The sequence below is a fragment of the Triplophysa dalaica genome, chromosome 12 (assembly GCF_015846415.1).
Source record: "Triplophysa dalaica isolate WHDGS20190420 chromosome 12, ASM1584641v1, whole genome shotgun sequence".
Classification (NCBI taxonomy): Eukaryota; Metazoa; Chordata; class Actinopteri; order Cypriniformes; family Nemacheilidae; genus Triplophysa; species Triplophysa dalaica.
Window position 1 is genome coordinate 12,727,464 of NC_079553.1, and position 25,296 is coordinate 12,752,759.

Sequence of the window (25,296 nt, forward strand, 5' to 3'; positions counted from 1 at the left end):
TACCTATGTATAAATGTAAAGGATAATACAATGTAAGTTGCTTTGGATAAAAGCGTCTGCCAAATGTGTAAATGTAATGTACTGTAAATGAAGAAAAGTCTCACTGTTTTTTTACATTTCAATGAATTGTAACTTCACAAAGTACCGAACTGATTCCGGGGTCACTTCATTGTACTGTACAATCCAAATAAAAGGAAGCTACCTGATAATGTCATTTTACCACCTACGTCAACATGGCTTTATTAAAGTCTTTTCTCTCCGCAGTGCATGTTGACACTTATGTTCAGCATCTTTTACACGTCCTCTCATCAAGACTTTTTGATGGTGTTCATGCTTCATGTTACGCCGAATATAAAGAGTCTGATCCTGGAGAGAAGAAGGGTGTTCCCTTGATTACATTAATACGTCATATAACCACTAAAACACTAATAGCATTCAATTCAATTCGAAGTGAAACTCAAGCCCATGCTATCATCCACATTGAGATAAGGAGCCAATGCATAGTTTGAACAGATCTGAACAATCAACTCATTCATCATTATCTGCCTGTTGTTATGATATGTGGTGTGAGAAGAGCTTTTATCTCGACTTTGATCCCCTTGTGACACACTTAAGCAGTGAATGTTTGTCAATAGCAATTAAATGCAGCTCCTTTAGGAATAAAGGACCACCAGAGGTTGTCCCATATGTAAAAAAAATTGTAGGATCTCTTCTATATCTCAGCCGTTTTAGATCATCTAAAATGAACACATCATTCATGTTCCAACTATATTTCCAAATGTGTGCAAATAAGCAGCTGTCTCATTCATTCTGTTGGTAATGCATCAAAGGCTTTTCCGGTGCCTTAACACTTCCATTAGGCATCTGAAAGAGTAAATGTTGGGAAGTAGAATATCTCTTTGAGCACAACAATTAGCAGAACAAGTGCTCTGTGGGCATACGGCTGTCAGACAATGCCACAGAGAGAACACTGTTTGTTCCATCATGAGCTGTCAATCACATAGAAAAGATGCTTAGATTCCATGTTTGGGGTGCACAACATCATTAGCAGAGTGCATTTTCTCCATCTCCTCAACAATAAAGTATGTAGAAATATGAGTCTGCTTCTCTAAGTGCCGGACAACACAAGAACATATTCAGGCTTCTTTGAGGCTTCGTTTCCCCTCATTTTCTAAAGGCGTGTCTGGTGATAAACAGAATGAAAATCTTGTTTTGGCATTCCCTTTACATGCCAGACACGCCATCTGCTAATTGGGACTTCTGTGTCCATATTTCATGTTTGACATCACTTATGACAATGTAGGTCCACAATTGGTCACTTGTCCAATTTTTAGTCTGGGAGTTAAATGGTCTTCCTCAAAACCATCGAAGTCAAGAGCAGATTTCAATGAGCCACAATCGCGCAGTTGTGAGCAAAAAGGTCCGGTCTGTGATTTACTAGAATTTACTAGAATTCCAAAGATGGGGACCACCCATCTTTGGAAAATGTTGCAAGCAACTGTAAGTAGGCTGTTTTGTAACTCGGGATAAGAATAATCAGTAACACTTCAGTATAGGGGGCAATTCTCAATGTTAACTACACTGGAAACGCATTTACTGTAGTTGTGCAGCTAGTTGCCAGTAACTTACTGTAGATTTATATTCATCTACTTTATTGGCAACCATTTGTTAAAAGATAAATGAATATTAAACATTAACAAGTTTTTGTCTTTACAGAAAATAACAGCCTCATGCAAAGCATTCTGGGAACCAAAAATTGACATTTACATTGTTTAATTTAGTCATTTAGCAGAAGTCTTATTCTGGGAACCAGAAATCCACATTTACATGTTTACATTTAGTCATTTAGCAGACGCTTAAATGACTAAATTTTAAAATGGATTTTTTATTCCCATAATGCTTTGCCTGAGGCTGTTATTTTATAGATTTGTTCTGAAAGGATAAAGACTTGTTAATGATCATTTATCTTTGAACACACTGATGCCAGTAATTTCGACAGACATCTTTTAAAGTGTAGTTATTATAATAATGTCTATTATTGGCATATTGGCTGTCTATTAATACTGACAAAGCACATACTCTGCATGAACATACTTTACATCCGTAATCCTACCCAATACTTAAACCTAACAAATACCTTAATAACTATTAATAAGCAATAAATGAATAGTTCATTAAGGAAATAGTCGTATTTAATGGTTTGTTAATAGCGAGAATTGCCCCCTATACTGAAGTGTGGCCGAATAATTTTATTTGGTTATCAATCCATCATGTTTAGACTGTTTAACCCTGTTAAACGTGCCATTGCCTCTTCTAGCAAAGCATTTTGTTTTGTCTGTTGAATGTTAAGAAGGACAGACATTTTTATCAATTTAATTGAATTATTCAGAGTAAATATGTGCGCTTATCAAGAAATCATAGAAATGTGTGTAGAGGAATAAAAAGAGTTCCAGTCTTAGGATTCAGAGTAGCAAGAATCAGCATTGGGGGTAACGTCACAAACAATACATTACAAAATTGTTACTTTTTGGAAGTAATTGTTACACATTCATTTATAAATATAGCAAATATTGCAAAATTAAAATAGGAAACAAGTCTCTTTCATTCATGAAAAGACAGAGACCCTAATGCATTCTACATGTACAGTATTAAATTCCTCTCAAATTTGTAAATGGGGACCTGGGAACAGGTCAACCGCAGATAAAACCTAAAAGGCTACTCAAATTTCACAACTTTTGCAAGCGCAAAGTCGCTATATAAAATGTAGATGTGCAGCAACCACTCATAAATAAGGAGCGCATGCAGTGCAACGTGCTCCTTTTTCTTTGCATTTTCCGTGCAGTTTTAGACGTGAAATGTGAATAGCCCCTAGTTCTGAAAAATAACTTCCTGCTTGGAATTATATCTTAGCCCACATTAAGCAATAATTTTCAAGCAACACAAACAGTTTACTCTTGATTTGTTTTAAAACCAAATTTGTGTAGTAATAATGCGATAAAAAGGCTTTCTATGACATCTATTTGATATTTTAGGGCGGATGACTCTTTTTTGTTAATTAATTGTTATTTAATACATTTTAGGTAGGGACCTGGACTTTATTTCACAGAAAGTTTTACGGGTAAAATGGTTTTATAGTATGGCTGAAATAACATGCTAATGTTATTGTTGTAATGGGTTACATGCACACTGGGTGATTTTCTGCTAAAATCTCTGCCAGCTAAGCCACGTCTGCAGTCATAGAGCTGAGGTCATTTTTCACTAAGTGATAATGATGTGCTTAGTAAGAAAGCTATTGAATTTAACTGACCCGACAGCACTTCAAATGAACCTCTTTAATCAAGCCTCGAGGAATTAGAAAGTTAACTTAGCTTTTTCTTATTTGTGGATGTAGCTTTAGACGGATAGCCTGAATCGCTTCTCCTTTTTGGTTGTCTATGTATGACGTGGTGGTAACACTTTTCATTAAGGTTCCCTTTATAAAGCATTTGTTAATGTGTTCATCAATGACTAATAAGTCATTTACAAATGTATTAAAAGGCAGTTATAACTGCGTAAATAAAAAGGAATTCTAACGAAAATACCTGCCAAATAGTGAGCCAGTTTTAACTCATATGTTATAAATGCTTAATAAAGGTATTTCTTCCTTATTTATTCGCAAAATTGGCTGTCAGACTTGTAGGATGTTATGTTGGATTATTTTCTTATTGTATATTTCATAAATGGTTCACATGAATCCACTATATAATCGCACAGTTCATGTTTAGCTAACATTTATAACTCTTAACCTTATTTTCCAAGTTTGGTGATTTGAAGTTTTGAATTAATATTTCACAGGCATCCTCTTTTCTTTAAAGTGCAATTTCATGGGCTGTCAATACTTCTAAATGTATGATTTTGGGAGAATTTAAATAATAAATACATGTTTTCTGGTTTTGATTTACTAGAGGAAGTAATTTATCGTTAATGAAACATTATAAACCAACAAGTTTACAACCACCTTTGTGCATTTAGTGTTAAAGAGTGAGCAAATATTGATGAATTTATCTAGGTAAGCAAGAAAGAACTGTTTTGGATAAGCATCATGATCTGAAGGCATTCTGGAGGGCACTCTAAGACATTCGGAATCAGATCAGGTAAGCAACGTGGTTTGAGAAGTGACAAAAGCTATGAAATATACAACAATAAGAAAAACCAACATAACACCCTATACAGTCTGACAGCCTATTTTGCAAACAACACCAAGATAATAACAAATCTGCTTTCGAGTCAAATAAATAATGAATAAATACATTTATTAAGCATTTATAACATGTGAGTTAAAAATGCCTCACTATTTGGAAGCTATTTCGTTAGAATCCCCCTTTTTATTTCTGCGGATATAACTGCTTTATAATGCATTTGAAAATTACTTATTTATCATTAATGAACACATTTAAAAATACTTAATGAAGGGAACCTTAATATAAAGTGTTGCTGACGTAGTGTTTGGATAATTTGATTCACGTTGTTGAGCGTAATCAGACCGAGTGAACGTCATTGTTACCTATGGACGCTACATGAGCTAGATGTAACACAGCTGGCTGAGATTTTATATGTCATTGCTCCAGGTTTATATACCCCATTAAGACCCTATCAGATAAACTGTTGACCATTTGACCTAGTAAGGGAAGCTGATACCATGCCCCCAGGCAATGCAAGAGAGGAAGTAGGGTAACAATCTGAGTCAGTGGGGGGACATTCTGTGATTGGCAGAATGGGCGTCTTGCCCTGAAAAGGTACTGGGTGGGAAGGGGCAGGGACCGTCCCGGTGTGACTTGACAGCGGTGTGCCCCCGGGGGTCTCCCCGTCAGGGCCGCTTTGTAGTTCTCTTCCAGGCCGGCTTTTGATGTGGGGTAGTTGACGGCCTGAAGGTGGCCAGGTCGCGGCGAGGAAGGATGTGGTTAATTGCCTCCGTCTGCTACTTCAGCACCGAGAACTGCTAGAAGAGGTCAGTTTTCCAATATCAACATCAACATGTTCCAACAGCAACAGTGTGACAGCATAGTTACAAACATCAGCAGTGCCTGACAGCTCTACATACAGCCCCTCAGTCAACACCTTTCACTGTGTATGGAGATCAACACAAAACATGCACACACCTCAACAAACACATCCAACAAGGCACCTGATCAAAACAACCAAATTACATATTGACTTTTTAATAACAGTCGACAGCGAAAAAATACATTTATTTTTATAGCTGTACTACTATAGTGCCTGATAATAATAATATTTTGCTATATTTATATACCGCTTTTCTTGATAATTATAATAATAATTTGTTACATTTATATACTGCTTTTCTGGACACTAAAAGCACTTTAAATAGAATGGGGAATCCCCTCAACCACCGCCAATGTGCAGCATCCACCTGGATTATTCAGTTTCAATTTCATTATGAATGTATCGTGGAATGAAAAGTGCATGGTAATATAAAAGAAAGGTCTGGTCGAGAGCATTCGCTAGAAAAATTCCAGGCAGAGTAATACTAGCCTATATAAGTACAAAAATAAAATAAAAGGTCTAAAAACCTTTCGGACATACGGTATATGTTTTCATTGTCACATGATGCAAATGCTCTTTGACCAGTGACGTATAGACAACTGCTGCAAAAGTGATGTATGTATGTGTTAAACAAGCATAATTTAATCACGAGTAAAACAATTATAGCAGTAAATTGAAAACAGCCATTCCATCCATCCATCCATCCATTTTCTTCCGCTTATCCGGGGCCGGGTCGCGGGGGCAGCAGTCTATGCAGGGATGCCCAGACTTCCCTCTCCCTAGACACTTCCTCCAGCTCTTCCAGGGGGAACCCGAGGCGTTCCCAGGCGTCCAGGGGGCATCCGGAGAAGATGCCCGAGGCACCTCAGCTGGCCCCTCTCGATGTGGTGGAGCAGCGGATCTACTCTGAGCTCCTCCCGAGTGACCGAGCTTCTCACCCTATCTCTAAGGGATCGCCCGGCCACCCTGCGGAGAAAAATCATTTCGGCCGCCTGTATCCGGGATCTTGTCCTTTCGGTCATGACCCACAGCTCATGACCATAGGTGAGAGTAGGAACGTAGATTGACCGGTAAATCGAGAGCTTTGCCTTGCGGCTCAGCTCCTTCTTCACCACGACAGACCGGTAAAGCGACTGCATTACTGCTGAATCCGTCTATCAATCTCCCGTTCCACCCTTCACTCACTCGTGAACAAGACCCCCAGATACTTGAACTCCTCCACTTGAGGCAGGAACTCTCCACCTACCTGAAGTGAGCAAGCCACCCTTTTCCGTCAGAGAACCATGGCCTCAGATTTGGAGGTGCTAATTCTCATCCCAGCTGCTTCACACTCGGCTGCAAACCGTCCCAGTGCATGCTGAAGATCCTGGTCTGATGGGGCCAGCACGATGACATCATCCGCAAAATCCCATACTCCCAGAGCACCCTCCACAAGATGCCATGACGGACACAGTCGAATGCCTTCTCCAAATCCACAAAACACATGTGGATTGGTTGGGCAAACTCCCATGAACCCTCCAGCACCCTGGAGAGGGTATAGAGCTGGTCCAGTGTTCCACGACCGGGACGGAAACCACACTGTTCCTCCTGAATCCAAGGTTCTACCATCGGCCGGATTCTCCTCTCCAGTACCCTGGCATAGACTTTCCCGGGGAGGCTGAGAAGTGTGATCCCCGATAGTTGGAACACACCCTCCGGTCCCCCTTCTTAAAAAGAGGGACCACCACCCCGGTCTGCCAGTCCAAGGGCACTGTCCCCGACCGCCACGCGATGCTGCAGAGGCGTGTCAGCCAAGACAGCCCCACAACATCCAGAGACTTGAGGTACTCAGGGCGGATCTCATCCACCCCCGGTGCCCTGCCACCTAGGAGTTTCTTGACTACCTCCGTGACTTCAGCCCGGGTGATGGGCGAGTCCGCCTCCGAGCCCTCAGCCTATGCTTCCTCAATGGAAGACCTGACGGCGGGATTGAGGAGATCCTCGAAGTATTCCTTCCACCGCCCGGTGATATCCCCGGTCGAGGTCAACAGCTGCCCCCCTCCACTGCAAACAGCGTTGGTAGGGCACTGCTTCCCCCTCCTGAGGCGCCTGATGGTTTGCCAGAATCTCTTCGAGGCCGACCGATAGTCTTTTTCCATGGCCTCACCGAACTCCTTCCAGGCCCGAGTTTTTGCCTCCCCAACCATCCGGGCTGCAGTCCGCTTGGCCTGTCGGTACCTGTCAGCTGCCTCGGGAGTCCCACAAGCCAGCCAGGCCCGATAGGACTCCTTCTTCAGCTTGACGGCATCCCTTACTTCCGGTGTCCACCACCGGGTTCGGGGATTGCCGCCTAGACAGGCACCGGACTCCTTACGGCCACAGCTCCGAGTGGCTGCGTTGACAATGGAGGTGGAGAACTCGGACTCAATATCTCCAGACTCCCTCGGGATCTGGTCGAAGCTCTGCCGGAGGTGGAAGTTAAAGATCTCTCTGACAGGCGATTCGGCCAAACATTCCCAACAGACCCTCACAATACGTTTGGGTCTGCCGAGTCCACCTTCTTCCCCCGCCATCGGATCCAACTCACCACCAGGTGGTGATCGGTTGACAGCTCCGCCCCTCTCTTCACCCGAGTGTCCAAGACATACGGCCGTAGGTCAGATGAAACAACCACAAAGTCGATCATCGACCTCCGGCCAAGGGTGTCCTGGTGCCATGTGCACTGATGGACACTCTTATGCTTGAACATGGTGTTCGTTATGGCCAAACTTTAACTAGCACAGAAGTCCAATAACAGAACACCACTCGGGTTCAGATCAGGGGGGCCGTTCCTCCCAATCACGCCCCTCCAGGTGTCACTGTCGTTGCCCACGTGGGCGTTGAAGTCCCCCAGCAGAACGACGGAGTCCCCAGTCGGGGCGCTTTCCAGCACCCCTCCCAGAGTCTCCAAGAAGGCCGGGTACTCTACACTGCCATTTGGCCCATAGGGGCACACGACAGTGAGAGACCTTTTCCCGACCCGAAGGCGCAGGGAAGCGACCCTCTCGTTCACCGGGGTAAACTCCAACACATGGCGGCTGAGCTGGTGTGCTATGAGCAAACCCACACCAGCCCGCCGCTTCTGACCATGGGCAACTCCAGAGTGGTGAAGAGTCCATCCTCCCTCGAGAAGAGTGGTTCCAGAGCCCAAGCTGTGCGTAGAGGTGATCCCGACTATTTCTAGAACCTCAAGCACAATCTCAGGCTCCTTCCCCGTCAGAGAGGTGACGTTCCATGTCCCTAGAGCTAGATTCCGCGTCCAGGGATCGGGTTGTCGAGGCCCCCGCCTTCGACTGCCGCCCTATCCACTTTGCACCGGCCCCTTACGGTCCCTCTTGCAGGTGGTGGGTCCACGGGAGGGTGGCCCCACGTCGCTCTTTCGGGCTGAGCCCGGCCGGACCCCATGGGGGAAGGCCCGACCACCAGGCGCTCGCATACCCGATCTCTGTCACCGGACTTTTGACTTCTTTACCACATGAATTACCCGGACATTATTTAAGTTTGTCGGTTTTCCCTTTCACATTGCCTGGTGTTAACGTCACCTGCACTCTGTTTACCCGTGTCTTGGATCCTGTGAATTAAGTTTCGTACCTGATCTGTTTTTGCCTGTATTCAAGAATTGACCCGTTTCTGGTGAACCTTGTTTCTTTTTACCATTTTTGCATTTTGGACTGTTTATTTTTTGGATTTTGACTTTATAATTTTTGGGAAGATTTTGGTCCGGAATAAACCTTTTTTGACCACTTAGTATTCTCTGTGTTTTTTCACCACTCCTTGCCTTCACGAGAGTATGGGGTTTTACGAGTCTATTAGCCCCTGCATGACAACAACGGCCTTATAATACTTAAAACTCACTACATCAACATCCCCAACACCTCCACATCTGACTGCATCTATTGGGACTTTTTGATTTCATTATCCATCCTGAACATCCTGAGTTTTTCTCTTCTTGACAGGTATTCCTCTTTTACGTGGTATACTTTAAGCATTAATATATATTTTGTATCATAAATGTGTCGATGCACATATTTGTGTTGTATGAAACTAATAATTTTAAATCTAAAAAACTGTTTTGGTTCCCCAGGTGGGAAATATATGTTGCTGCACATAAAGTCAGAGAGTTTGCCCAGAACAGTTTCAGTCCGGCGACTTTAAATATTTCTATTGATTTAATATTTGACGAAAGTAGTCCTGACAGAATATGAATATCCTATTATGCAAAAGCTTTGTAACATGGCTAGAGCCCTTAATCACTGTGACGAGCAAGGCGGGACAGAGCCATGAGGGAATGACGCAGGGCCGGTGACGCGAGTGATAATGAGTGTCAGTTGCGCGTTTCACCAGCTCTGTATCTGGTGAAAGATACAGTGGAGATCGGAAGCATAAAAGGACGAGAGGCAGAGTGTACGACAAGAGAGGACTGGGCCCAGACATATGTAAAGTTTGCATTTATGTTCTTGTGGCCGACAGTCGACCGTGAGGTGGCTGCCGGTCTTTTTCTTCCGTGTTATTGTTTGTTTTTGTTGATTAAAGTTTGTTTAATGTTCGCCGGTTCCTGCCTCCTTCCTTCCCTACTTTGAACTGTATTACATTGGTGCCAAAACCCGGGAGGAAGGAGAGACATGCTGTCGGAGAGCCCTCGCTGCTGAGGGGCATCTGAGGGGTGCTGAGGAGTTCGGGCAGCGAGGATGAGGGGTGTCCGCCAGCGGATGCCCGATGCGGTGGTGCTGTAACAAGATGAATCGGCTGCGACGGAGAGCTCGCTGCCCTGCCATGCTCCTGGGCTGAGGTGGAGTGAAGGCGGTCCAGGAGGGAGTGGAGGAGTTGTCGCCATTGGCCGTGAGCTAGAAGGAAGGAAGGTGAGGAGCAGGAAACGGGGGACTCGCTACTAGCTGCCTTCAGCCGGAGGGGCGGAGGAGGATTGAGCTGTCCACCGAGGGTCCAGTACCACCGCATGGCACCGATGGGTGAGGACCGAGCAACAGTGTGTTGAACCAATTTTAATTTGCTTTCTCTCTCCCGCCGCTTTCGCTCCTTGTGCTTCCGTCTCCTTTTCTATCTTCTCGTCTGTTCTCGGGAGTACCCCCTGCCTGCGAGGGGCGATAGGGGTATGTGATGAGCAAGGCGGGACGAGAGCCGCGAGGGAATGACGCGGGGGGACGCGAGTGATAATGAGTGTCAGATGCGCGTTGCACCGGCTCCTTATCTCTCACGGTGGAGATTGGAAGCATAAAAGGACGAGAGTGTACGACGAGAGACGACCAGGCCCGGACATATGTTAAGTTTGTAATTATGTTCTTGTGGCGCCGGTTCCCCGCCTCCTTCCTTCCCTACTTTGAACTGCATTACAATCACTTAAATGGATATTGTTTTCCCCCTCATTTTTTTATAAGATTGGAATTTACAGGAAAATAGACAACACAATCTCCAAACATAATATGTCTAAATGTACCACAAAGCATGACAAAGGACCTGTTCAGCCTGTACAGCTCACAGCGTCACCCGTCATCTTCGCTATGCCCCTGACAAATATTCACTATAGAAATACAGTGCAGTACCGCTCCTTTCAATTGAATAGGCAAATACATCCTCGAAACTGTCAAGAGTTTATCAACATACATTTGATAACATAAACTGTTACTAATATTAAAACGTGTTGGCTCAGCTGCTACGAATACATTTAGTAATATTGATTAACTTTTATTAGATAGTTTACATGTTTGTCTGATTTTAACACATTTTCCTGAACATATTGGCAGATGTTTTGGCTTTACTTCCGCACCCATAGGCAAGAAATTCCCATACCATTTCACGCACGATCTACGTGTCCGTATGGGAAACAGGCGTTGTTCCTCTGTAAAATAATAAATCAGTAACTTAATATGTTCTTAAGAGCATGATTTGCAATGTTATCGGGAAACCCATCCCCTGTCTGTTATATCCATGAACTCAACGCCTCAGATAGAGAGAAAAAGAGGGAGAAAGAGCTATTGTAAATCTTTTTTTAAACTATACTTTATTTCTATTTTCATATATTTACATATATTATAAACCACTTTAAGTCGCAATACATACATCACACTTTATTTTATTATTTATTTTATTTTATTTTATTTTATTATTCTCTTTTCTTTTATAATTTATAATTTTCTTTTATTAACTATCTTTATTTTCGTTTGTTAACATAATTTCACTGTTTGCACGCATCTCAGCCTGCAAATGCTTTGGCAATTGTCATGCCAATCAAGCACACTTAAATTGAAATTAAATGAGAGATAGAGGGAGGGGGGGACTCCAGCGAGACAATCACATTGCTTTTCATACAATATTGCCATCTGCTGGCCACAAGTTAAACTGCAATATCTACAGTCATTCAGCAATAGAAGGTGATTTGTGGACAATTATATGATTAATTGTTTAGTTATATATGTATTACGTTTTACAATTTGTGGGTATGTACTTTAAGATATAGGAGGACAATTATATCCTACATGTGTGCTATGGTGTGACATAGCAAAAATGTGAAAAACAAACAGTTTACACTGGCCAGGAAGTGGCAAACAAAATAACAAAACTAATAACAAATCTGTATTATCTATAATTATAAAATTAAATAGAATAAGAGAGATTGATCTTGATTTTTATTTTTTTCAAAGATTTTTCTGTCACACCACAGGACTCAAAACAAATATTTTATACTGACTGAAGAGGTGGTGAAATTATAGCACCAGTAGGTTACTGTGTGAAAGATAATACAATAATAATTAGTGAACGATTCGTCACTAGACCTGGATTAGGACCTTACAGAAAATCCTTAAACTGCTGTTTCTTTTGAGTGAATACAGGGTCTCATTTGTCCGACAGTAAGGGTGTGGTTGTTTCATGTGTAGTCTAGGAATCAGTCATAGTGAGACTGAAGTCTAACATCATGCTCAACACACATGAGACAAACATTCTGAGCGAACCACGATTTATTCAGAATGTTGATACACCCATATAGTACTACTAATGTTGAATTTGTACCAGAGAAAAAGTCTTTACTGGTGAGGCACAAGAACTGTATATCAAAGAGGATTGGATAGGTGTCTTGTCACAGAACATGCAGTGAGTCAAGTACATTGTTTTAAGAAAAAGAAAAAAGATATAAGGCTGATTTGGATTTTCAGAAATAAAGTGATTCAAGAAAATGAAAATAATTGCTCTGATAAAGCCAACTGTAAACTTTTTTTTCCAATAGATAGAAATTCTGATATATTATATGTCTTACAAACAAAATTTTTTGACACATTTTTAAGTGAAGAACACAACAGTACAGTTTTTGGAAAAGGCTTGGTAACACAAGCTCACAAATACAGGGATAGCCACACACACATAAACGCACTAACAATAAATAAGAGAAGGAATCATAGCAGATTGAAACTTTTACAGTGCTGCAAACTTGTGATAGATCTGATCAATTATGCTATCAATTTAAAATGATACAGTAGTGCTGTTCCATGCTGTCTTGACTCCTGATGCCAAAATGGGTAGATCTAACTATCTTGCAGACTTAAAAGTCTGTTAGAGAAAGGAACAGCAGGCAGGAGATGAAGAGATGATGTGATAAAATGAGCAAAGTTTGCTATGGATAGAAAATCATAGTTATGTTAAGATGCTCATTCAAACTCCATCTAAAATGTCTAAACTTCCATCGCTCATTCTTGTTATTATACCAATACAGACAGTGGAAAATTACTTCTTTACAACATTGTCTCATGACATTATTAAGAAGCTTGAGAGTGAAGCCACAGCAGACTCATATCCACTTGTGAAGTCAATACAAATGCAGCATCCAACTTAATGTATAGCATTAAAAAAGTAGAATATAATAACTAGACAGAAACTAGTGACTAATGAACTACATACGTATATAGAAAAATAGTAGACTAAGTAAAGAGTAAAGAATAATAAGGAAAAGGAAATAAGAAATGTAATACAACACACAAACATACACGCACACACATACACACACACACACACACACAAACAGGTTGCTTTCAAGAAATTTAGATCATACGATCTATCATAGGAGTGGTCCAAACTCAACACATGATGGTCAGTGGGGCAGTTCCTGCAGCAGCTCTGATGCCAGTTGGCTGATGTGGCACCAGGCCTCATGAACGTGCCGTGACTCAGTGGTTCGGGCACAGATTGCGAAACGCAGCACAAACTTCTCCGCCAGCTGGCATGGTACCAGATGAATCTTTCGTGTGCTGTTGATCCGCTTCAACAGTGTTTCATTTAAATTGTTGGTGCCCTGTTGGATTTAATGATTTAGAGCTTTGTATTATAATTAGATATGGTTTATTTAGACTAAGATTATTAATATATATATATATAGCCAAAATATAATGTTAATTATAACATTTTCTTAAAAATGTATTAATTAATAATTAATCAAATGAATTGCATGTAAAAATCTAGAATCTTAAAATGAAATTGAGCATGTTGTGTAGTATTTTAGTCTACTATTTTCATAGTATAAATATATATATATAATAATGTGTGTATCATGTATAATATAAGCATCATGTGTTATAAAAGACATGCAGTGCATTTTTTATTCTAAAAATAGTAGTATCATAATTTTGTGTAATTTGTGTTTCTCAGATGGATCATCTACAGAAATTGAAATACGTCACTGCAATTTTAGTTAACTAGCTATAATTATACTGGATGAGGGGGCATTGTTTGTGTGGGAAAGTGTTTAACTCTGACCTTGAGTCTAAAGCATACGAGACCCAGCAGAACATCAGCACAAATCTCAAAGCGCTGATCAGCTCTCACCAAACACTCAAACTCTTTGGCCAGCACTACATGCTATAACAAAATAAGATACAGAGCATTTGTGGATATAATGAAATACAGTATAAGGTCAGAAGCATGCTCTTTTTAATACAAACATTAGTATTATTAGCAATAGCTAATTACAATTAGTATTACAATATTCTACAAATAATGATAATCAGAATCAGAAAAACAATTCACAATTATTTCCACCCAAAAAAATGAAACACTTTTGTTTTAGTTGGTTATTATGTTAAAAAGAGCGGTTACTTTTTGCGTAATACACAAATCTGAATACAGGTTTGAAATGACAAAAAATAAAATAAAAATATTATTTCAGAATGAAGTGTCAATATCACACCAACAGGGGGCAATCTAATGTTCAAAATAAGCAGTGTATAGAATACCAAATCAGAGACCCTTCCTGTTCTAAATGTGTACAAACAGATTGTCCTAGATTAAAACATTCATTACTGCAATCATGTTTTGAAATAACGTAATCATATAATTCAAATTTAAACACATTGGCTACTGGTCAGCACTGTATACTGCAGCCTAACTTTGAAAAAGCAAACTAACGCAAATGAAATTCTTAACTGCTATTGCATCTGGACTCAAAATTATCATCGGGCAACAAAAAAACTCACACACATAAATATGTCCCTAAAATGATCTAACAATGCAAATAGAAAAAAAATGGTCACATCATTATTCTAACGCAACAAATATAGAATCTACACCAAATCACCTGTTGAGCAAACCAGAACTATTTTAAGATGAAGATTTATCATCACCCTTGAATCACTGACTGGCTTGCGTCAAACCAAATGGACCATGCATCCACATCAGATGTGATTGGCCGGGCTAACCTGATTGACAGCATGGATTATAGGTAGTTACCTTGCGGATGTAAGCCTGCAGACCTTTGAGTCCATACATGCGGAACACAAACCAGATCTTCAGCGAGCGAAATCTACGACCCAATGGAATCTGCCAGTGCTAAAGAAAGATGAGATGTGACATGTCAACTGTGCACAAGATAAAACATGAAGTTCACATAAAATATAGACACAAACCAGTGCAGATGAAGCACTTCTTCATACAAGTTTTCTTCTATTCAAGTTTGTATATGGAAAATATAGGCACATCAAATACTAACAGACTCAAATTCATATTAATGCTCATTTATGGTTAGGTTGAATAGAAGAAAAGAACAGACTCGAGGTGCAGTTTGCTATTAAAAAACATGCAAATTTATGAGACTAACAATAAAATCAATGTAGCATGTTTTCCCAAATCTTGCTGGCAAACAATCTTCTCTCTCTCCCTCTCTCTCTCTCTCTCTCTCTCTCTCTCAAACACACACAAGCATATGCACAAACACACGCACACTCACACACACACACACACACACACACGAACACACACACGCACGCACGCACGCACGTACGCACACACACAATAAATAAACTATACTTACTCTATAATCTGTGACGAGTCCTATAAATAAAAAAAACATTTCAACAATAAGTGATATAAATAAAATATAAATTACAATATAATTAATTTGTATTGAGCAGAAATATCTGTGCTTTTAATATCATTGGCACATTTGAATGAAAAAAGTGATACAGGTGATTATTAAAAGATAAACAATGCAATGTGTCAAGACTAACATGGGTGTTTTTTGTATATCTGACCAAGCCTGTTTAATTTAATCAGGATGTTGTTCATCATGGAAATGGCTTTAAGGTGTGTGTTTGTGTGTGCGCGTGTATGTGTTGGGTTGAGAGACAGGGCTGCTCTTTTGTCTTTCTTTCAGCACAATTACAATCGTCTGCACAGCTGCACACTGCCCACAGATGATCTGCTTTTGTTTAGTCACATTTAAATGGTTGACGTGCAACAGGCAGCTCATTGGTTGAAAGGTATGTGGAAACGAACAGAACTACGAACAGATGATAGATAAATAGAAAATATTTGGACTAGTATTCCATTAGATTACAATATACTAAACAAATGAATAAATATTAGTAATAACTAAATGTTTCTTAGTTTTATATTGTGATATCTACACACTTAAATGTCCAATATCCGAATAATTCTGTTTAAAAAATGAATAACTTATGTTTATGACACACTTTCCAGAATTTACATACTGTACACATACACACACACATGCACACACAAGCACACACACACACACAGGTCTTAAACGTGCTCGGGGTCAGTGTAGGGTGTTAAAAAGCTGTTTGTTTACTCGCACACACAGAAGCTTACAGCGCATACAGCAGAGTACTAATCTGATCGAGCCCTCCGTGTGACTCAGAATATGTGTCAGCACCATGCGTCATATCTCATTAAGGAAGATGATGATCATCCTATTTACTCCATCTTTCATTCATGTCATTGTTTATAGAATTTGTTTTCAATAATGGCTTTTCTACCAACAAAGATAACTGGCAAGGTTTAAGGAAACGTGCTGTGAATTGATGTTGCTCACCTGACTCTTGATGATCATGCTTCAGGTAAAGTGGCTCAATCATAAAGGCTCCGATAATGTCTGATCTATTCTTTACCCTGTACAGAGATAATGAAATATATTCATATTTTCAAATTATTCTCATCTTCCATTTAATACATGCAAATTGTTTACTACACTCTTAAAAACAAAGGTTCCCTTTCTGTCGGTCTCTCGACGTTGTGTCGAGAACGACAGATGGGGTTCGCCCTTGAGAACCAATCAACTCTGACTACTATAGAAAAGGCCAATGAAATTTGGCGAATGCAATTTGCATGCCGGGCTCCGCCCTCGGAAATCCGGTATAAAAGGAGGCCGGCGTGCAGCATTCACTTACCTTTTGTTCTTCAGAGCCATCGCTCATGAGTACAACTCAGGATTCAATCCTCTACAACTACACGCTGGTGCTACGACGTGTTACAGCGGATCGTCCCTTTCTGCAGCGACCTTCCCCTGGGCGTCTCGGCGGTTCCGGAGGTGTTAGAGATTTTTTCTAAAAGTCCTTTTCAGGACTGACTGAGCATTCTCCAGCGCGGCATGTCCCGCTGTTCTCTTGGGTGCGGCACCCTCATCGAGGAGGGGGATGGACACGATCGCTGCATTAGGTGTCTGGGCGTCCAGCACACTGAAGCAGCGTTCGTTGACACATCTGCCTGCACTGCGGGCAGATTGTCATTCAGAAGTTGCGGTCACGGGTGGCTGTCTTCCTACGGGAACCAGCCACCATTTCGTCTGCTACCCGGGCTGTGACATCTGTGGCTACGGCCCCGATGACCACCCACGTTAGCAGCGTTAGTGATACGGGGAACTCTGCGAACGTAAACCCGCCAGCCAAGTGCTCACGGGCCGATCGCACCCCGATTCGCTCTTCTGAACGTTCCCCAACCGGCGGTGGCATACCGTCCGGATCCTCACGCACACACTCGGAAACGATGTGTGACGTAGATGAGATGTCGCTCGCAGCATCGGAGGGAGACTGGCATCCGACTCTGCCGAATCCAAACTCCACCCCCAGCGGTCGAGTTCAGGAGGAAGCAGAAGTGATGTCATCCGTGCTAACCCGGGGATACGTGGTTCCCGAGGTCGGTGCGCGGTGCAAACCGCGCCCACCCCGGGTGCCATGTTTTTCCCGGAGGTGCATGAGGAGCTGTGTAAAACTTGGAACGCTCCTCTCACGGACCGTTCCAGTGAAACCAGCTCCGGCTCCCTTACTTCCCTCGATGGTGAGGCAGCCAAGGACTGCGTCGAGATCCCCCGGGTGGAACGTCCGCCTGCGGTGCACCTGTGCCGCGGACGGCTACCACCTGGGGGGGGATTGACCACTCCTACCGTCCAAAGCACGTAAGACTTCGGCATCACTGGTGTTGAAAGCTTGCGATGTTGCGGGCCAGGCTGCCTCCTCTCTCTATGCCTTGGCCATCCTGCAGGTCCGCCAGGCCAGGGCGTTGAGAGGGCTCCACGAGGGTAAGGCCGACCCGGGTATAATGCAGGATCTCCGTGCCACCGCTGACAGCGCTCTACGGGCGACTAAGGCGGCGGCACGGGCCCTGGGTCGGACGATGTCCACGGTAGTGGTCCAGGAGAGACACCCCCGGCTATACCTTGTGCAGAAGAGTGACAGCAAGGAAGTCCGCTTTCTTGATGCACTCATCTCGCAGGGTGGGTTGTTGGTAACACCGTCGAGGACTGCGCTCAGCAGTTTTTTGACGGCGAAGCAGACAGTGGCAATTAACCACACTTTTTTCACGCCGCGACTCGGCCGCCTACAGGCCTCCGAGATCTCACGTGACGTCTGCTTCCCTGCAACCCAGGACCCTTTCGACATCGGCTCCGGTTCCTGTGCCCCCACAGGCGGCACCCCGGAAGCAGAGGTCGAGGGGGAAACCTCCACCCCGTCAGCAACCTCCTCGCGAGAAGGGACACTGACGGGAAGACCCCAGGGAGAACAACATCGGGCCCGAACCTTCACAGCCACGGCTCTGATCGGTCGGTACGGGACGACTCCTGCCTCGTCACCAAAGCCGGGCCCTTGTTAGGGCTTGGCGCCCACTTACTCACTGAGTTTTCTGTTCTCCCCGGGTTTACTTGCAGCCGATCGCACACTCCACTGGACTGTGCTCGGCGAACCGACCTCACACCCTGGCGAGGCGTGAGGTCGTACACATATACGACAGCCGTCACCACTCTCAAACCGACAGTGCGTGCCGTTGTCCCGCCAGGCAGGTAAGCAGGCGGAGCAAAAACCTTCCCTCCGGGGACTCCCCGCGACATGGTTAGCTCCGCCAGCCGACGAACCACCCCCCGTGGGAATGATGAAGCAGACCGTCCCCTTGGTCACCCTGTCACAGTCCCTGGGAGCTCGAGAGCTGCCCACACTGTCTCGCTGGCTAATGAGGGCGGTCCGTCTTGGTTACTCGATCCAGTTCGCCAGAGACTCACCCAAGTTTCGGGGCATCATCTCTCCCTCTGTCAGAGGCAGGGACGCCTCCGTACTTCGGGTAGAGGTCACCACCCTTCTGGCAAAACAGGCATCGAGTTCGTCCCTCAAAACCAAGATGTTCAGTGGGTCACCACCCGCACTTCATCGTTCCCAAGAAAGACGGCGGGTTGCCCCCAAAGGCTGCGTACCCTGAACAGAGCACCTTCACAAGCTGCCATTCAGGGTGCTCACACAGAGGCGCGTCCTGACATCTATGAGGTGTCAGGATTGGTTCGTGGCAATCGACCTGAAGGACGCTTACTTTCATGTCTCGATCCTCCTCGACACCGGCCGTTCCCACGGTTCGCGTGCGAGAGGCGGGCATATCAGTACAGAGTCCTCCCTTTCGGTCTGTCCCTGACCGCCCTTTCTCCCTGAGAGGAGGAAGGCGAGCGGGTACTAAACTATCTCAGCGACTGGCCTATCTTGGCACACTCGCGAGATCTGTTATGTACACAAAGGGACCTGGTGCTCCGGCACCTAGGTCGATTGGGACTCCAGGTCAACCAAGAGAGGGGCAAGCTCTCCCCAGTGCAGAGCATCCTCTTTCTCGGTATGGAACTCAGCTCTGTCACCATGTCGGCACACCTGTCCGCAGTTGTGCCCAACCAGTGTTGAACTGTCTGAAATGAACATTTTAGGCAGACAGCGGTCCCCCTGAAACAATTCAGAGGCTCCTGGGACACATGGCGTCCTCGCGGGCTAATACCCCTCGAGTTGATGCACATGACACCGCTCCAACACTGGTTTCAGAGTCGAGTTCCGAGGAGAGCGTGGCACACCGGCAGCAGGCGCATGGTGATGCCGCCCTGCTGCCGACGCACCATAACCCCTAGTCTTTATGACTTTTTCGACGGACTCAGGTCCCTCTGAGCAGGTTATGAGGCAGGTCGTGGTGACGACTGAAGTCTCCCTGCAGGGGTGCGGTGTAGTGTGCAACGGGCACGCAGGTGGGGTGTTGGACGAACCCCCGCCTGCGCTGGCATATCAATTGCCAAGAGTTGTGGGCTATGCTACTTGCACTGAGCAGGCTACGGCCTCTCGTGCGAGACATGCACGTGCTGTTCCGAGGACAGCACTATAGCTGTAGCGAATACAGATCGTCAGGGTGGCGTTCGCACACAGCAGCTAAACACAACTTGCTCGACGCCTCCTCCGGTGGAGTCAACAGGTGACTCGTTCCCTGCAGGCCACACACCCCGGGCAAACTGAACTAGACAGCCGACGTGCTTTCTCGCCAGTTTATGCCTCGTGGAGAGTGGCGACTCCACCCCCGTGCAGTCCAGCTCATTTGGAGGCTGTTCGGGTAGGCCCAGGTAAAACCTGTTCACCTCCCGTAACACCACCATTTGCCCGCTTGATAGTCCCTGCCCTCGGCACGGATATCCTTGCGCACAGCTGGCCGCGGGATGGGCGGAAGCACACCTTCCCCCCCCAGGAGCCTTCTTGTACAGACTCTGTGCAAGGTCAGGGAGCAGGAGCACCAAGTGTTATTGGTTACACCACACCGGTCTAACCGCACTTGGCCTCAGAGCCGATGCTCTGGACAGCGACTCCCCCTGAACCATTCCCCTGACAGAGGACCTGCTCTCTCAGGGGAAGGACACGTTCTGGCATCCCAGATCAGACCTCTGGAACACCCATGTCTGGTCTCTAGACGGGACGAGAAGATCCTAAGATGGCTACTCCCCCTATACGGCTGAGACCATCACCCAGGCTAGGGCCCCATCTACTAGGCGGTTACACGCCTCTAGACGGTGCCTCTTCTCGTCCTGGTGTCTTTCTCAACGAGAAAGACCCACTGAGGTGCTTGATCAGGATTGTGTTCCCCTCCTCACGAGACTGGAGACTAACATCTCCCTTCCACACTGAAAGTGTATGTAGTCGCTATTGCCACTCATCACGACTCAGTCGGTGGAAAGTTTCTAGGGCAACACGACCTGGTCACCAGGTTCCTAAGCAGCGAGAGGGCGGAATCCGCCTCATCTCCGCTCCATACCCTCTTGGGACCCTAAGTGGTCCTGGGGAGCCTCAGGGCCCCCCAAAGAGCCCCTCGGAGGTTCCGATCTTCCTCATAGAGTAAGACGGCCCTCCTGACGGCGCTCACTTCTTTCAAGAGGGTAGGGGACCACCGAGCATCCTCCGTGTCCCTGGATTGCCTTAAACTCGGCCCTGGAAACTCTCACGTTATCTTGAGACCCAGGCCCGGATGCGTGCCCAAGAAGTTCCCACTACTCCCTCCGGGGCCAAGTGGTGAACTTGCAGGCGCTCCCCATAGGGGAGGAAGACCCAACCCGATTAGTGTTGTGTCCAGTACGTACTGGACCGCACGCAGAGCTCTGAAGCTCTGACCAGCTCCGTGTCTGTTGGAGGACAGCAGAAGGGGAAGGCTGTCTCCAAACAGAGGCTGGCGCACTGGGTCGTGGACGCCGTTACGACGGCATTCCGATCTCAGAATCTCCCATGCCCATTGGCAGTGAGGGCTCACTCCACACGGAGTTTAGCCACCTCCTGGACACTGGCAGAAGCGCCTCTCTAGCAGACATCTGTAGAGCTGCGGGTTGGGCTATGCCCAAACACCTTCGCAAGGGTTAACAACCTTCGCGTAAACCCGGTGTCAGCCCACGTCCTGCGTGGCGACATGTAGGACTGGCATCCGGGGGGGGCGTATGCCTGCGAAAGCACCTTTCCACCCTCTAACAGGTTGGGTCAGTGTGCTATTTACCTTTTCTTCTTACCCGAACACATCGCTAAGAAACTGGTACCTCACCAGCCTCCCTTCTTACCCAGACACTGGTTAAGAATAGGCATTCCATCCATCACCAAACAAGCACCCCCTGGGGGCTGGCTGGGCAGAGCAGCCTTCCCCCTTAGGCCGGGATACCATGTGAGCTATCACAGATAGCTCTAACCGGACCTAGTGCTACCGGACGTCTGTAACACCCCCTCCGTGGGCTGTTCCGTCTGATGTATCCTCATGAGAATGGTTCCCACTCCTGGTAACCCATGAGCTTCCCCAGGTGGGCCTCCACCTCGCGGTTAACTACTCAGTCCGCACGTTCCATGCGTTCTCCTCCAAGGACGAGACCATACCTATATCCACCATATTCCTCCCCACGGGTAGGAGGTGGCCTCTGTAGCGCTTCCCTGATTAAGAGTCGCGCTTACCCGGTGTAAACTGATCTGGACGGCCTCTCGCCTATAGAGAGCTAAGGCCCCGTCCGTGAAAGTTACCGGTCAGGGCTGTACCCATCTTTCTCCAAGAAAGCTCTGGAACCCCCCGACCACCACACTGGAAGGTTACAGTCTCACGAAAGCTTCGAGATGACACGCCCAGGCTTGTTACCGTCGCTTCGCTAGAGATTGTGACGCGATACAGCGTTGTGGCGTTTTCCATAGGCAACCCCATCTGTCGTTCTCGACACAACGTCGAGAGACCGACAGAAAGGGAACGTCTTGGTTACGTATGTAACCTCAGTTCCCTGATGGAGGGAACGAGACGTTGTGTCCCTTATGCCACGAACACGTATCGTATTCTGCTGCAGTTTGAGAGGTCTCAGGCTCTTCAGAACAAAGGTAAGTGAATGCTGCACGCCGGCCTCCTTTTATACCGGATTTCCGGGGGCGGAGCCCGGCATGCAAATTGCATTCGCCAAATTTCATTGGCCTTTTCTATAGTAGTCAGAGTTGATTGGTTCTCAAGGGCGAACCCCATCTGTCGTTCTCGACACAACGTCTCGTTCCCTCCATCAGGGAACTGAGGTTACATACGTAACCAAGACGTTCTTAAAAGGATCTGGTGATGACTTACCAGAACCATTTTTGTTTTCATAGTATGTTGAAACCCTTTTATGTTGAAAGAACATTTCTGTGGATGTAAAAGTTCCATCAAATAATGAAAACCCCCCCAAAAGTTGTTCCAAATCTGTATAAATGTCTTTGTTCTTTTGAAGATAGAGAAAGATATTTGGAGGAATGCTCAACATAATTGACCTCCATAGTAGGAAAATTAAAATGGTACTCAAAGTTGCCCTAGAACTGTTTGATTTCATAAATTCTTCAAAATATCTCATTCTGTACTCAACCGAACAAAAAAATAACACAATTATTTCTCCCACAATGGTAGTCAATGACGTCCCAGAAATTCAAGTTGCTAACATTTTTCCAAATATCTTTCTTTGTGTTCATCAGAACAAATATAGATTTGGAACATGAGTACATTTTTGGGTGGAGTATCCCGTTAAATATAATTTTTATAACAATACAGCTTGACAAAGAACCTTTGTGATCCTTTGTTTTTAAGAGTGTAAAGAAAGATGACACCTTATTAAAAATATAGGTGCAAAATTAATCATTGCCATGAATATACTGTAAATAACAACAACTGAACAACATTAAGAAAATAAATGGCTTTGCTTTGAGTCTGAGGATTTGGAACTCGGGAACTTACTTGGAACTTGAGAAAATCAATATAGTTAATAGATTATCTTTATAATGATAGGTGTGTGTGTCTGCTTTAGGTGTTGTTTCCCCTCAATACTGAGAATACCAGTGTCTCTTGTTGCCATAATAAAACAACATTATTATTTTATAGTTTTGAAGTGGTTTCCAATATCTCTTTTGTTTTTCACACATTTGTCACACATGAAGAAATAATTGACGCATTGAGGATCCCAGATCACAAAATGTTGCATTTGGCAAAAAATTAGGAACTGATGTAATACCATCTGAGGCTCAGATAACATTGGTCAATTGAGTCATTGTAATATAAAAGTGGTTATCTTGTCTTGAGATATCTAACTAGGATATAATATATAAGTGGGGTTATAAATTAGATTATTTAAGGTAACACATCCTGTTTCAAGTGTGTGGATAAAATTGTCTATATATAGCATATGCATTTGTGCATACCTTTTTATGTATACATATAAATAGAACTCACTTTATGTCAAATAATAATGTTAAATATTTGTGAAGTTGTTATGTTTTTAAGTTTATCTACAAAATATTTTACAATAACCAAGAATGTCTATTTCAGTAGTCATATTTCTACTCACATTGATCATTTTGAACTTTAAATAAAAAAATATTTTTAATGGGATTTTACTGTTTTATTTTACAGAACTTACACGTGTTCTTGAAATGAAATTATGTTGCATTACATAAACTAAACTGAAAATTTAAGTTAGGTCCTCAATTTTTTCACCAAACTGGTTGACCAACAAAATGCTAAATATCGTTGGACAGGCCTGCGTTTCTGGTCTGTCGCATTCTCATGTGTATGAGTGAAAGTCAATGGAAGGAAAAGTCAAGTGTGACCGCGGGTTTAAGCAAAGAATTTTCCTGATGTTGACAGAAAGGGCAGCTGGGATCATTTGCTCTGTTGCCAATGAAGCTGAATCATATTGTCTTTCCATAGAAAGCGAGTCCATGGGGTCTGTAAGGCGACTGCAAACAACTTACCACATTGCAGAGCAATCAAAGTTGACCAGGAGCCATTTATGAGGATTGAAGTTGAAAGAATCTGCAAACTAAAATCAAAGCAAGGTTTAAAATGAATATCAAAAAACATTTGTAAAGAGATAATTATTTAGATGAATATTTGTATATATGTTTATCTGCAGACAATCCTTTGATTGTGGTGTAGCCAGAAAGTTAAAGTATGAAGCTAAATTTTGATTGGCACGTTTTTTTATAAGTTATTCATAAACCACCTTTTAGCAGTTTTTATCATCAAGCCATATTATATTTCAAACTCAAAAACAACTGCAGCATCTTTCCAATGGGCAATCATAGGGAACCGCTATCTCACAGTCTAATCTTTTTCCTCGCTCTCCCCTTTTCAATATCCTTTCCATCTGCTGCAATAAAGCAGACAGAAACCATCATGATGTTAAGATTGTTTTTCGTGCTGGGTCTGCCTGTCGTTCACTTCCTGGCAACCAGCATCACACAGAAAAACAGCAGCCCACTGGCATTCAGGTCAACGATAAAGACCAATGTCTTTATAAGGAAGCACAGTCAAGGTTATTATTTGAATTTGTGCTGCTAATAAACAGTGATATTTCTTTAGCGAGGGAAAAAGGGACTTATCTAAAGGTCTTCCTCTGCCTCAGGAAATTACTTTACCCTTATCAATGTGACACCCAGCTAGGCGCAATGAAAACTCAAAGGACGATCGAGGATCTCTCATTTCCCCATGATTTTGGGAGACATTGCTCATGCCGGCTCACATCATCGCTGACATTTAAATATTTTCATTTGCACGCACATGGCTTGCTACACGCTGGTTCCCGAGTAACAGGATCAATGGGACCCAATCAATGGGATTTGCTGTTATCATGCACCGCTCTCAGGGCTTTAAGAGTGTTGTGTGTGAAGAACACACAGCGAGGAGTGTGATTTGAGT

General features: G+C 44.0%; 1 protein-coding gene across 5 annotated transcripts in view; it reads right to left on the reverse strand.

The window, feature by feature from the left end:
* Nucleotides 1-11,797: 11,797 nt before the first annotated feature.
* The window catches only part of ddc (dopa decarboxylase), a 29,001-nt gene continuing 15,502 nt past the window's right edge, over nt 11,798-25,296 (reverse strand). For all 5 annotated transcript variants that reach the window (XM_056762556.1, XM_056762553.1, XM_056762554.1 and 2 more), the window contains 6 exons: nt 24,351-24,418; nt 16,391-16,467; nt 15,368-15,387; nt 14,788-14,886; nt 13,819-13,920; nt 11,798-13,357 (listed from right to left, as the gene is read on the reverse strand). In XM_056762556.1, coding sequence (XP_056618534.1) covers nt 13,157-13,357; nt 13,819-13,920; nt 14,788-14,886; nt 15,368-15,387; nt 16,391-16,467; nt 24,351-24,418 — 567 coding nt within the window. In that variant the 3' untranslated portion in view covers nt 11,798-13,156. The remainder of the gene's footprint in view (nt 13,358-13,818; nt 13,921-14,787; nt 14,887-15,367; nt 15,388-16,390; nt 16,468-24,350; nt 24,419-25,296) is intronic.